The following is a 15,334-nucleotide window of genomic DNA, read 5'->3' as shown; positions in this document are numbered from 1 at the left end:
CATAAGTTCTGTTTTCTCTTGCAAGGTGTATCCAGGCCAATGATTCATCCTTTACTTGTGGGATACCAATACCAAAGCTTTAGGACACGGATGAAGGGAGGGAACAAGACAGGTACCTTACACAGAAGGCACCACTGCTTGCAAAACCTTTCTCCCAAAAATAGCCTCCGAAGAAGCAAAAGTATCAAATTTGTAAAATTTGGAAAAAGTATGCAGTGAAGACCAAGTCGCTGCCTTACAAATCTGTTCAACAGAAGCCTCATTTTTGAAAGCCCATGTGGAAGCCACTGCTCTAGTAGAATGAGCAGTAATTGTTTCAGGAGGCTGCTGGCCAGCAGTCTCATAGGTCAAACGGATGATGATTTTCAGCCAAAAGGAAAGCGGTAGCAGTCGCTTTCTGACCTCTCCTCTTACCAGAATAGATAACAAACAAGGAGGATGTTTGTCTGAAATCCTTAGTTGCTTGTAAATAGAACTTTAAAGCACGAACCACATCAAGATTGTGTAACAGACGTTCCTTCTTCTAAAAAGGATTAGGACACAGAGAAGGAACAACTATTTCCTGGTTAATATTCTTGTTAGAAACAACTTTAGGAAGAAAACCAGGCTTGGTACGCAAAACTACCTTATCTGCGTGGAACACCAGGTAAGGTGAATCACACTGTAAGGCAGATAATTCTGAAACTCTTCGAGCAGAAGAGATAGCTACCAAAAACAAAACTTTCCAAGATAACAACTTAATATCTATGGAATGTAAAGGTTCAAACTGAACCCCTTGAAGAACTGAAAGAACTAGATTTAGACTCCATGGCGGAGCCACAGGTTTATAGACAGGCTTGATTCTGACTAAAGCCTGAGCAAACGCTTGAACGTATGGTACCTCTGCCAGACGCTTGTGTAAAAGGATAGAGCAGATATCTGTCCCTTTAAGGAACTAGCTGACAATCGTTTCTCCAATCCTTCTTGGAGGAAAGACAATATCCTTGGAATCCTAATCTTACTCCATGAGTAACCCTTGGATTCACACCAACAAAGATATTTCCGCCATATCTTATGGTAGATTTTCCTGGTGACAGTCTTTCTAGCCTGAATCAGAGTATCTATAACTGACTCAGAGAAACCACGCTTTGATAGAATTAAGCGTTCAATCTCCAAGCAGTCAGACGCAGTGTCCATGGTGGGACAGATGACATGTCCACTAGGTCTGCATACCAGGTCCTGCGTGGTAACGCAGGCGCTATCAGAAACACTGAAGCCTTCTCCTGCTTGATTCTGGCGACCAGACGAGGGAGAAGAGGAAACGGTGGGAAAACATAAGCCAGATTGAAGGCCCAAGGCGCTGCTAGAGCATCTATCAATATCGCCTTGGGGTCCCGGGACCTGGACCCGTAGAGAGGAAGTTTGGTGTTCTGACGGGACGCCATCAGATCCAACTCTGGAATGCCCCAAAGCTGAGTCAGCTGGGCAAATACCTCCGGGGGGAGTTCCCACTCCCCCAGGTGAAAAGTCTGACGACTCAGAAAATCCGCCTCCCAGTTGTCTACTCCTGGGATGTGAATTGCTGAGAGATGGCAGGAGTGATCCTCCGCCCACCTGATTATTTTGGTTACTTCCTTCATCGCTAGGGAACTCTTTGTTCCCCCTTGATGATTGATGTAAGCTACAGTCGTGATGTTGTCAGACTGAAATCTGATGAATTTGGCTGCAGCTAGTCGAGGCCATGCCTGAAGTGCGTTGAATATCGCCCTCAGTTCTAGAATGTTTATCGGGAGAAGAGATTCTTCCCAAGACCATAAGCCTTGAGCTTTCAGGGAGTCCCAGATTGCACCCCAGCATAACAGACTGGCGTCGGTCGTTACAATGATCCACTCTGGTCTGCGGAAACATATTCCCTGAGACAGGTGATCCTGAGACAACCACCAAAGAAGAGAATCTCTGGTCTCCTGGTCCAACTGTATTTGAGGAGACAAATCTGCCTAATCCCCATTCCACTGTTTGAGCATGCATAGTTGCAGTGGTCTGAGGTGTATCCGAGCAAAAGGGACTATGTCCATTGCCGCTACCATTAATCCTATTGCATCCATGCACTGAGCTACAGATGGCCAAGGAATGGAATGAAGAACTCGGCAAGTAGTTAAAAGTTTCAACTTTCTGACCTCAGTCAGAAATATTTTCATTTCTACTCACAAGGGTTCCCTTCCTAGGAACGCTGATAGATTTATCAGCGTTCCTAGGAAGGGAACCGTTGTGAGTGGGGACAGAGAACTCTTTTTGATGTTCACCTTCCACCCGTGAGACCTCAGAAAAGCCAATACAATGTCCGTGTGAGACTTGGTTTTTTGAAAAGACGGCACCTGAATTAAGATGTCGTCTAAATAAGGTGCCACTGCTATGCCCCGCGGTCTTAGAACCGCCAGAAGGGACCCTAGCACCTTTGTGAAAATTCTGGGAGCATTGGCAAACCCGAATGGAAGAGCCACGAACTGGTAATGCTTGTCTAGAAAAGCGAACCTGAGAAACTGGCGATGATCTTTGTGGATAGGAATATGCAGGTACGCATCCACGGTAGTCATATTGACATTCCTGGATCATATCTGCAATTGGAACTGGGTATATCACTCCCATCGTATGTAGATCTTCTACACAGCGTAAGAACGCCTCTTTCTTTGTCTGGTCTGTAGACAGACGAGAAATGTGGAACCTTCCCCTTGGAGGGGAGTCCTTGAATTCTAGAAGATATCCCTGGGAAACTCTCTCTAATGCCCAGGGATCGTGAACATCTCTTGCCCAGGCCTGAGCGAAGAGAGAGAGTCTGCCCCTAGCAGATCCGGTCCCGGATCGGGGGCTACCCCTTCATGCTGTCTTGGTAGCAGCTGCAGGCTTTTTGGCCAGTTTACCCTTGTTCCAGCCCTGGTAAGGCTTCCAGGTTGCCTTGGGCTGTGAAACGTTACCCTCTTGCTTTGCAGCTGTAGAGGCTGAAGCGGGACCGCTCCTGAAATTAAGAAAGGAACGAAAATTAGCTTTGTTTTTAGCTTTAAAGGGCTTGTCCTGAGGGAGAGCATGGCCCTTTCCCCCGGTGATTTCTGAAATAATCTCTTTCAATTCTGGCCTGAAGAGGGTCTTTCCTTTGAAAGGGATATTTAATAATTTGGATTTTGACGACACATCAGCCGACCAGGACTTGAGCCAAAGCACTCTGCGCGCCATAATGGCGAAACCTGAATTTATTGCTGCTAACTTAGCTAATTGCAAAGCGGCATCTGTGATAAAAAAATTAGCCAGCTTTAGAGCCTTAATTCTATCCATAATTTCATCATATGAGGTCTCCGTCTGGAGCGAGTCCTCCAGCGCCTCAAACCAGAAAGCAGCTGCAGTAGTTACAGGAATAATGCAGGCAATAGGTTGAAGAAGAAAACCTTGTTGAACAAAAAATTTCTTAAGTAAACCCTCTAACTTTTTATCCATAGGGTCTTTAAAAGCACAACTGTCTTCAATTGGTATGGTTGTGCGTTTAGCAAGCGAAGAAACAGCCCCCTCTACCTTAGGGACCGTCTGCCACGAGTCCCGCATGGGGTCAGTTATGGGGAACATTTTCTTAAAAATAGGGGGGGAAACAAAAGGGACACCTGGTCTATCCCACTCCCTAGTAACAATATCCGCAACCCTCTTAGGGACCGGAAACGCATCAGTGTATACAGGGACTTCTAGGTACTTGTCCATTTTACACAATTTCTCTGGAACCACCATGGGGTCACAATCATCCAGAGTAGCTAATACCTCCCTGAGTAATACGCTGAGGTGTTCTAATTTAAATTTAAAAGCCAATGTATCTGAATCTGCCTGATGAGAAACCTTTCCTGAATCTGAAATTTCTCCCTCAGACATCAAATCCTTCACCCCCACTTCAGAGCGTTGTGAGGGTGCATCAGATAAGGCTACCAAAGCTTCAGACTGCTCATAATCTGTTCTTAAAACAGAGCTATCGCGCTTTGCAGGAAAAACTGGCAGTTTAGATAGGAAGGCCGTAAGGGACTTATCCATGACTGCCGCTAGTTGTTGCAATGTAATAGGGGCAGACGCACTAGAGGTACTAGGCATCGCTTGAGCGGGCGTAACTGGTTGCGACACATGGGGAGAGGTAGACGGACTATTCTCATTACCTTCAGTCTGAAAATCATCTAGGGCCACACTTTTAAGTGCAACAATATGATCTTTAAAATGTATAGACACATTAGTGCAATTGGGACACATTCTGAGAGGGGGTTCCACCATGGCTTCTAAACACATTGAACAAGGATTTTCCTTGGTCTCAGACATGTTTAACAGACTAGTAATATGCAAAAACAGGCTTAGAAATCACTATAAACAAATAAAACACACAATTTGAAAAAAAAAAAACGATACTGTGCCTTTAAGAGATAAAAAGAAGGACACACAATTTTACAAAACAGTGAAAAAATGCAGCAATTTTCTTGAAATTTTCACAGTATGTACCTAAAGCCTTAGTAAGATTGCACCACTAGCAAGAAAAACGATTAACCCCCTAATGCCCAAACCGGAGCAGCCTAAAGCCAACAACCGGTTAAATTACTACAGCACCTTGCCACAGCACTGCTGTGGCCCTACCTTGCCCTTAGGGATCAGATTTGGGGGAATAAAGCTTCTTTTAGGCCCTCAAACAGCAGCAGGACCCTCCACGTGAAGCAGCATGAACTTGTCTTGCAATTCTAATTGCGCATCTGAGGCGCAAAATTAGGCCCCTCCCACTGCACAGCTGTGAGGCCTACAAAAATCACATGGCCTACAAAAACCACATGGGGATATTGTCAGTCTTCTAGCATTATCTCAGTCTTGCATAGAAATAAATGACTGAACATACCTCATTGCAGTCAAGCCTGCAAACTGTTCCCCCCAAATGAAGTTTTCTGGTACTCCTCAGTCCTGTGTGGGAACAGCAATGGATTTTAGTTACAAAATGCTAAAATCATCTTCCTCTCAGCAGAATTCTTCATCTTTTTTCTGCCAGAGAGTAAATAGTACAAACCGGTACCATTTAAAAATAAACTTTTGATTGAAGATAATAAAACTACAATTCTGACACCACATTCACTTTACCCTCCCGTAGAGAGACCCTAGTGCTTAGAGCCGGCAAAGAGAATGAATGGGGGGTGGAGCTAGAGGGGGAGCTATATGGACAGCTCTGCTGTGTGCTCTCTTTGCCACTTCCTGTAGGGAAGGAGAATATCCCACAAGTAAAGGATGAATCCGTGGACTGGATACACCTTGCAAGAGAAATTATGTTATTAATCCCTCCTGTTCAATAATCCCCCTCCGGAGATATTAACCCTTGATTCCAAACAGATAAAAGTAGCCACACTGTGACCCTGTCTTCTTGCGTTATCATATGTGTATAAAAAATAAAAAACTCTTACCGGAATCTATGCCGTGGAACAGAAACACAGCCTCTAAAGTTCGACACAGTCTTGTAGGATCGCTCCTGACATGGACTTGAGTGATGGAAGCAGGAAGTGAAACTCGTCAACACTGATTGCTTAGGAGCTGTTAATAAGAGTCTTGATGGGTTTGCAGAAAGACTCTCCCTGCATCTCCAGACTAACATTCGTCAATGCTCTTACTGAGAGGCTGACAAGACTACTTAAAACTCAAGTCTCATTTCGAAGAGTAGATACCCTTCATAAAGGAACTACTACGAATCTTCTGGACACTTCTCTTTCAACCTCCTGTGACGAAAGGCAAAGAATGACTGGGATATGAGGGAAGTAGGAGGAGTATTTAAGCCTTTGGCTGGGGTGTCTTTGCCTCCTCCTGGTATCCAGGTTCAGTATTTCCCAACAGTAAGGAATGATGCCGTGGACTCTCCTCATATTAAGAAGGAAAGCTCCGTTATGTTGGATGTTTTGCCTCTTCCTAGTAGACTGGTCTTCCACATGTGATGGCTCCTGGACTCTCCCCATTTTGAAAGAAAGAAATCTCATATTTATATTTTCTATTTAAATAACTTCACCTCACGTGAACCCTTAAACCAGAAAAAGGTCAAAGTTCACACTAGAGTTAAAGCAGATCAGTGTTCATTAGTAATGCAATTTGTGTAGTCATAAGATCTGTTACTTAAATAAACAGGTCACTACCAAAGCTAGGGGGTGTTGAACTTTTAGAATCCCCTGACTTTTAGCTTTCACAAGATCAACCAGGTTCCAGCCTTTGAGGGACACTAGACAGTAAATACATTTCATGCCTTTCCCTCTAATCATGGGTGCTGCCATAATGGAACCTAGGCAACACTGCAGGTATCTGAAGGAGCAACGAATTGTAGTAAAAGAAAGATATTTACATGGCCGAACCGACGGCTAGAGGGAGGTGGGGGAATAACCTCAATACTATGTTTATAAAATGTATTTAGTGTTTAATATCCCCTTTATGCACTGGTGTTTGAATATATGGCTTAGTAGAGTAGATGTATATAGCAGAAGAAACTCACCAAATCTTTGTTACTTTTTCCCAAACTGAACCGGATCCGTAGTGACCGACGCACTCTCTCTTTGCGGCTTATTTTAGGAGAGAAGCAGCCTGTTTTTCCTGAATCCACTCTGTAAAGAAGGCCAATGAGGCAATATTGAAAAATCACAAAGGCTTGCACCTAAGGAGTCTGCAAGCAGAAAAAGTGTGTGTGTGAGAGAAATTTACCTCTGTACTTTCCTATTTTCATATCTCTTGCTTCTCCTCAGATTGCCAGAGCCGGAGAGCAGATTCCCACTACCCATGGAAGGGGAAAAAGAGCATTGTGAATTCTCCAAAGAAAAGCAAGGACTTTCATCACATTGAGCTGAAAAGGAAAGAATTTTAAGAAAGTTAAGCAACTTTGTGGGAAACTTTACTGTGGAGAACAGTGCATGCGTACATACATACACACCGTCCAAAGATATAAAGATATGTATTCAATATATATTCAAATGAAGTGCACTCAAAGGAATATTTGTGTCTCAAAAAAAAATTTTCTTCATATACACACATATAATTTATATATATATATATATATATACATATATATATATATATATATATACATACATACATATACATACATACATATACATACATACATATACATATATACACACACACACACATATATATATATATATATATATATATATATATACATACATATATACATACATACACATACACACACACACATATATATATATATACATACACACACACACACAGTATATATTCCACTAAGAAAAAAAGGCACTCACTGGTCTTATATAAATAAAACTGCGCTTATTCCATGAATTTAAAAAAGCATAACGTTTCAGTGCCCTTTGTCAAATGCCAATGTGGTTCACAAAGAATGAACCTAAAAAAAAAAAAAAAAAAAAAAGTGTGTGTGTGTATGTATGTATGTATATATATATCACCCGATCAATCTAGAAGTCTAAAAGCAGAGCCCATGCAGAAATGAACAGGAGAGAAAGCCTAATACATTTCAAACGATACTTCTTATAGCAGACTACTCTGGGAACTCGGCAATTCCTCCTTAGCAATCCAAGTTTTAACTATATTTGACTTAATTAAAAGTTTGATAATTTGGAGTTGCACATTCACTGACTCGGCTTCTATTATTTTTAACCATTTGTGGAAGAACCTTTTTATAGATTTCTTTGCATCAAAACAAATGTCGTATTGTTCCAGAATCATCTGGTTCATCATCTCTCTCACTAAATGTGAGATGCCGGGTGCTTTTGGAGCTTTCCAATTGGCTAAAATCAATGCCCTGCCTTGAAGGATTGCCGTGTTAATGAGACTGGGGTTCTCATGCCAGTCTGTACCCTGGTATAGAAAGAGCACCATTTTACTATTTATTTGTAATTTTTGGTCTAGCCACTTATTTAACCCCTTAATGACCGGACCATTTTTCAATTTTCTTACCCTTAATGACAATGGCTATTTTTACATTTCTGCGGTGTTTGTGTTTAGCTGTAATTTCCCTCTTACTCATTTACTGTACCCACACATATTATATACCGTTTTTCTCGCCATTAAATGGACTTTCTAAGGATACCATTATTTTCATCATATCTTATAATTTCCTATAAAAAAAAATATAAAATATGAGGAAAAAATTGAAAAACACACACTTTTTCTAACTTTGACCCCCAAAATCTGTTACACATCTACAATCACCAAAAAACACCTATGCTAAATAGTTTCTAAATGTTGTCCTGAGTTTAGAAATACCCAATGTTTACATGTTCTTTACTTTTTTTGCAAGTTATAGGGCCATAAATACAAGTAGCACTTTGCTATTTCCAAACAACTTTTTTTCAAAATTAGCGCTAGTTACATTGGAACCCTGATATCTGTCAGGAATACCTGAATATCCCTTGACATGTATATATTTTTTTTTATAAGACAACCCAAAGTATTGATCTAGGCCCATTTTGGTATATTTCATGCCACCATTTCACCGCCAAATGTCATCAAATAAAAAAAAAAGTTCACTTTTTCACAAATTTTGTCACAAACTTTAGGTTTCCCACTGAAATTATTTACAAACAGCTTCTGCAATTAAGGCACAAATGGTTGTAAATGCTTCTTTGGGATCCCATTTGTTCAGAAATAGCAGACTTATATGGCTTTGGCATTGCTTTTTGGTAATTAGAAGGCCACTAAATGCTGCTGCGCACCACACGTAAATTATGCCCAGCAGTGAAGGGGTTAATTAGGTAGGTTGTAGGGAGCTTGCAGGGTTAATTTTAGCTTTAGGGTAGAGATCAGCCTCCCACCTGACACATCCCACCCCCTGATCCCTCCCAAACAGTTCTCTTCCCTCCCCCACCCCACAATTGTCCCCGCCATCTTAAGTACTGGCAGAAAGTCTGCCAGTACTAAATAAAAGGAGTTTTTCTTTTTTTTAATAAAAAAAAATAAAATGTTTTAGCTGTGATGGACCCCTGCCTTAGCCCCAACCTCCATGATCCCCCCCCCCAGCTCTCTAACCCTCTCCCCTACCTAATTGCCGCCATCTTGGGTACTGGCAGCTGTCTGCCAGTACCCAATTTGCCCCAAAAACAAGTGGTTTTTTTTGCAATTTCTTGCAATTTTTAATGTTTTCTGTAGTGTAGCAGCCCCCCACAATACCCCAACCCCCTCCCAGATCCTTATATATTTTTTTATTTTTAATTCATTATTCCCCCCCTCTTCCTTTCTCATTGGTGTCAGTGGCCAGCTAATCGTGCGCGCACGCGCGCCCCCGCACGCTCCCGGCACCCGGCGTGCACATAGCACTTACAGGAACCGGATGCCGGGTAGCGATGGGCCGCCCACCCGCCTCCCTGATATGCTCCCACCCACCAACGAACCGGCACCATCGCTACCGGTGCAGAGAGGGCCACAGAGTGGCTCTCTCTGCATCGGAGTCTTCTGAAAAGGTATTGCAGGATGCCTCCATATGGAGGCATCACTGCAATACCCTGAGAGCTGCTGGAAGCAATTGCGATCGCTTCCAGCACTCTTAGACAACTGACGTACCAGGTACGTCTATTGTCATTAACTGTTAGTTAATGCATGACGTACCTGGTACGTCAGTTGTCATTAACGGGTTAACCAAAATTGTACTTGATGCCAAAACTGCCGAATTTTTGGACAGACACACAAGCAATGTTCTAGGTCTGCTTCTTTGGCACCGCATTTATAGCATACTATATCCATATTCCTATACCACCTTGCTATTTTACTAGGTGTGATATACAATTGATTAATTATTTTAAAATGTGACTCTCTCCAAGTAGTAACCTTGGTTGCCCTAATTGCTGTGTTAATACTATCTACTAATTCCTCCCTTGTCAATATAACGTGCGTCTTCCTCCATTTACTTTTCAGCATCTGTAAATGTGTTTCAATTTTATGGTTCATTTGAAAATTATAGATCATGCTGATTGCATATTTCTTTTGAGCAAACACTGTCATAATTTTGTCTAGTCCTCCTAGTGACCAATCATTCCCATAGCTAACCTGTAATTCATTGTAAAAATGTCTGATTTCCAAGTAGGCAAAGAAGTCTGTATTAGATAACTGGTATTCGCCTTTTAATTCGTCAAATGACTTAACTATATGAGTTATATTATCCTCAAGTTGTGCCATATTAATAATACCCTTCCTACGCCATCTAAGGAAGACTCCATTTTCACTGCATCCTTCTTTAAATTTAGGATTCCCTAGGATCGGTAAATACCTTGACTTACACATACTCACTCCTACTCCTTTACCAAGTTTATGCCAAGCCACTATTATATTGTTAAACGTTAACCGCTGCGTAATCTTTTTTGGGAGGTTTTTTATCTCACAATGCAAAAGTGCTTTCAACGTATAAGGTGCGCAAATATCTGCTTCTAACGCTCCATAAGAGACGTAATTTCCATCAATAATCCAGTCTATAGCATATTTCGCCAATGCGGCTAGATTGTATAGTTGGAGATTCGGTAGCGCTAACCCCCCAGCTTTGAGAGGGAGAGTTACTGTCTCTGCTGAGCATCTTATTTTCCCTCCTGCCCAAATAAAGCTATTACACATCCTATTAAACCTAACATAGTCTGTTTTATTATAATAGGTAAGTTCTGCAGAAGGTATAGTATGCGTGGGAAAATTATTGTTTTGATTAGCATCACTCTGGCTGAAATATTAATAGGTAGAGCACTCCATCTTTTGCAGTCTGCTATGCATTTATCCAGACATGGTGTAATATTTTTGTCATACCATTGTTTCGGATTTCTAGTAATAATTAAGCCTAAGAATTTAATCTGATCTACTTCTCTGAAGGGGCATCTTTTATGCTTCTGGCTTACGCCACACAACCACATAATCTCCGACTTATCTACTTTGACTTTATAGCCAGAATGAGCTAAATTGCTTTATAATCTCCAAAAGTTGCTTAATGCTGTTTGGAGTATTTGAAAGAAATAATAAATCGTCCGCAAATAAAGAGAACCACCTTCTGCTGATAGATTTTAATACCTTCTAGTTCTTTTCTTAACCTGATAGCTAGTGGCTCTATTGACAGATTAAACAGCATGGGAGATAATGGGCAGCCTTGCCTTGTACCTTTTTTGAGCACAATGTCTGGTGTAACTTCATTATTAATAATTAGGTTAGACGTCGGATCCTTGTATATAAGTTTTATGAAGGACTCAATATTCCCTTGTACTCCAAACTTCTCTAGTGATGTGAAAAGATGGTCCCAGGTTATAGCATTGAAAGCTTTTTCAGCATCTATCGCCAGATCAGTCTGGACTATCCTTGCTAACATTTTGCTTTGAGTCTTGGCAGCATTGGTCTAATGTAATAAGAACTTTACGAATATTTCTAGCTGGGTTGCGTCCCATCATAAAACCTACCTGGTCTATATGTATAATTTTATGTAGGATTTTTAAAAATCTATTTGCTATGATAGTGGTTAAAATCTTATAATCGTTGTTTAGCAATGATATCGGTCTATAAGATCCTGGGTCTTCTGGGTCTCTACCTTTTTTTCAAGATTAGTGTGATGGAGGATGCAGCGAAATATTTAGAGTGCATTTCCCCTTTTAAGAAGTAACTATTATAAAGATTGGTAAGAGTAGGTATAATTTCAGTGCTTAGCATTTTGTAAAATTCAGCCGGGAGCATATCAGGTCCCTGTGCCTTATTACTTTTCATCTGACATAGTCTGGGCTACTTCTTCTGTTATTGGTAAATTCAACCTATCTATATCGGTCTCTTCAAGTTTCCTAGTTTCTATTTGGTCCCAGAACTCTGTTTTATGATGAAAATCCACTGAAGAATTTGTATAGAGCTCTTTAAAGTATTTAAACATTATCTGCTTCACTTCATTAGTCGCATTTGCTCTATGTGTACCTAATTTGATGGCTGATATATAATTCCTTTGTCTCTGCATTTTGATTAATCTGGCTATATATTTAGCGGATCTTCCATATAATCCTCTGTATTTGTCTATCTTTCTCATCTTGTTGTATAGCCATTTGTTTTATGAATATGTCTTTCTCTTGTTTACTGTTTTGATATTTAAACCAAGTCTGTGGATTAGCATTACTTATATAGGCTCTGTATGCGTTTTTAAAGTTGGTTATTAAGTTGACACTCACGCACTCTATTTTTCTTCTTCCATTTACACATGTATGCTTTAATGGTCCCTCTGATATATGCTTTGGCTGTTTCCCAATATATCTCCCATTTATCTATATAGCTTCTGTTGAAAAATGTATATTCCTTCCATTTTTCTAAAATATGATTCTTAAAACATTATGCGATAGGTGTCTGGGGTATCTAATTCTGCCATCACCCCCCCCCCCCCCCAGTTTGGGCTATGTTCTGGATTTCTAATGTTATGATCGCATGATCTGAGATACATAGTTCTTTGATATCCGTTTTCATATTCATACCCAGCATATTTTCTGAACTTAAAAAGATATCTATTCTTGAAAGGGTCTTGAATGTTTTTGGTACACATGTTAATGCACGTACATCAGGATTTTGATCTCTCCATATATCCTGCACTCTAAGCCCTTTCATGAAATTTTTCAGAAGTCTGCCTTCCTTTTTGATATTCCTAGTTTGACTGCATTTAAGCCTATCTACTAGGGGCACTGGTGTCAAATTAAAATCCCCCCCCACCCCCCATGATGATATTCTTCCCTATATATTTTATCAGTTTATTATTCAGCCCCTCCCAGAACCCCTCATCCATCTTATTTGGGCCATATACATTAAGCACTACATTTAGATTGTCAATTTGTATATCTATAATTATATATCTCGCCTGAGTATCTATTTCTTGATTCATTATTTTGTATTCGCAATCCTTATTGAGCAGTATTGCTACACTTTTTTTCCTACCGCAATACGGTGACGCTACTACTTGCCCTACCCACTTACTTTTTAATTTCTCAGCTTCAGAGGGCTTTAAATGTGTTTCTTGTAACAGAACCACACTAGGCTTAAATTGTCCTAATTGTTTTAATATTAATTTTCTCTTTATGGGTGATGAAATACCACCTACGTTCCAGGATAAAAAGTTTAGTAGCACAGCACTGTCTGCTTTTTAACAACCTACCCCACCCCCTCACCCCTCCGACACACCAAACCACCTCATCCGACAAACACTCACAAAAAATTGCTTAAAACAGATTCTGCATAAAATTCCAATGTACTTTACAAAAATGAATAAAAACAACAGAAAGACAACTTGTTTGGTCAACACCTTGCCCTTATGGCTTTTCACCTGATCCAGTAAATATACTTGTCACAAACCCTGTTCTAGGCAGAAATCTTTAGCCTCAGTAGTTGTCAGAAGGGTCCTCATTGTACCATTTATTTCAACACAGATTTTTGCTGGGTAAATCATCCGCGCTGGCCATTTAGCTTCAATTAGCTTGGTACAATAGGGAGTCATTTCACGCCTTTTATTACTTGTTTCTGCTGAGAAGTCTTGGAATAGAAAAATCCGACTATTGGCTATTATAAATTCATGTTGTTTACGGTATTGTCTTAATAGGGTGACCTTATCCTGGAAATGTAATACTTTAATCATAATAGGTCTCCCCTTTGTATATTCTTGATCTGTTCTTTTAATACCTATTCTATGTGCTCTCTCTATTTTTATTGGAAGTTCCTCCAAAGGTATTCCTAGATATTGTGGTAAGGTTTGGGACGCAAAGGTAATTAGATCTTTAAATTCACTTGACTCTGGCAGCCCCACTCTCTTGATATTATTTCTTTGGGCTCTATCTTCTAAGTCTTCTATTTTGTTTTGCATAGCAAGCATCTGTTTGTTATGTAGAGTTACTGTTTGATCTACATTTTATACCTGGTCTTCTACATTAGAAATCCTTGATTCTACTTCATTTAGCCTGCTAGCATATTGTCTAATTTCATTGGATAGTGTAGCAATTTCTTGTTTTATATTATTGAACTGAGGTAGTATTAAATCTGAGATTTGTTGCATAAGTGAGTGTGGATCTGTTGTATTTATGTGTGAGTCATCTAGATTAATTTCTGCACCTGTTCAATACCTTTACTTGATATTTTTTTATCTTTGGTTTTGGGAGGCATGGCTGGTGATCTTATTTAAATACACATATATATATATATATATATATATATATATATATATATATATATATATATATATATATATATCTATCAAAATAAGTTCTGTGTTGAAGTATCCGTCAAGGATAGTGAAATATACCTCTCTTCCCTAGACCGTGGTCTTAGCGAAAGTATGGATCCTGCAGGCAGAATCGTCACACCATATAATATATTATCTGTGTCAGTGTTATTTAAAGTGAGAAAAAAGGAAAACAATCAATCCTCTGGTCAGCGCACTCTGCTGGCCAAATTGTGCGTGTTTTTTTTTTTTTTTTTTTAATAAAGTTTATGTGAAATGTCTATATCAAGGAAAAGTAACCTTTAAATTAAGCTTTGCCTTGCCCCAACCAACCCGGGTCTTAGACTGCGCACCCTTGCTTACTTATACCTAATCTGGCTCAAAATCTCAGAGCACAATATCTACCACCTCCATTTGACTCACTGCCAATATATTATCTACTTCTCCTTATAGAAAATAACCAGTCTATTGGTAGTACCTTCTTTGATTATTTTTAAAGATTAAAGTACATATAACCCTTATATCTAGTCCTATAAGTGGTTAAAGCACGTAGGATAATATTCACTTAGTAATCCTTAGATTAATTGAACACTGTATGGCATGTGCAGCCTATTATAGCTGCATTAATTAGTCCTTACATAGCATTTATAACATTTTATCCAGTGAAACTTTCTAATGCATAACAGAGGCTTAATTAACCAGGTATAAATATCGTTTCCATGTACTTACACCTATACCTGCTATACTACATAGTTCCACTGCACATCGGACATATATAACTCAATGCCTCTTAAAAAATAGCTCAAACACACAGAAAGAGATAGGGAGAATAAGGGGATAAAGAGGAGAAAAAAAGAGAAGACCAAAAAGAAATTTATCAGATGCACATTTATGTCCAGAAAGTCTCCCTCTTTTTTTTCTTTTCTACAGATAACTTCTTCCTCTTTTCACATTAGGCTTCTTCCTCTTTCAACATTTAGGCCTTAAAGTTAATCTCCACCAAATTTGGAGTTCCTTAGCACCCTTATGCACTGTCCTGTAAATCAGCTCCCTGTATTTTGGGTGGTATACGCCTGTGAATCTGAAATCAACCACCACCTAACAGGGTCTGACCCTTTACAAGAAATAAATTGGCACACATTA

General features: G+C 39.8%; 1 protein-coding gene across 1 annotated transcript in view; it reads right to left on the bottom strand.

The window, feature by feature from the left end:
• Positions 1-15,334, bottom strand: part of ARHGAP11A (Rho GTPase activating protein 11A) — a 112,131-nt gene that overhangs the window by 61,939 nt on the left and 34,858 nt on the right. The window contains exons 9-10 of the mRNA XM_053697966.1: positions 6,706-6,844; positions 6,500-6,608 (exon numbers count right to left, since the gene is read on the bottom strand). Of these exons, the coding sequence (XP_053553941.1) occupies positions 6,500-6,608; positions 6,706-6,844 (248 nt within the window). The remainder of the gene's footprint in view (positions 1-6,499; positions 6,609-6,705; positions 6,845-15,334) is intronic.

The sequence above is a fragment of the Bombina bombina genome, chromosome 1 (assembly GCF_027579735.1).
Source record: "Bombina bombina isolate aBomBom1 chromosome 1, aBomBom1.pri, whole genome shotgun sequence".
Classification (NCBI taxonomy): domain Eukaryota; kingdom Metazoa; phylum Chordata; class Amphibia; order Anura; family Bombinatoridae; genus Bombina; species Bombina bombina.
Note: the sequence above shows the minus strand (reverse complement) of the source record. Positions and strands in the feature narration are given on the sequence as shown.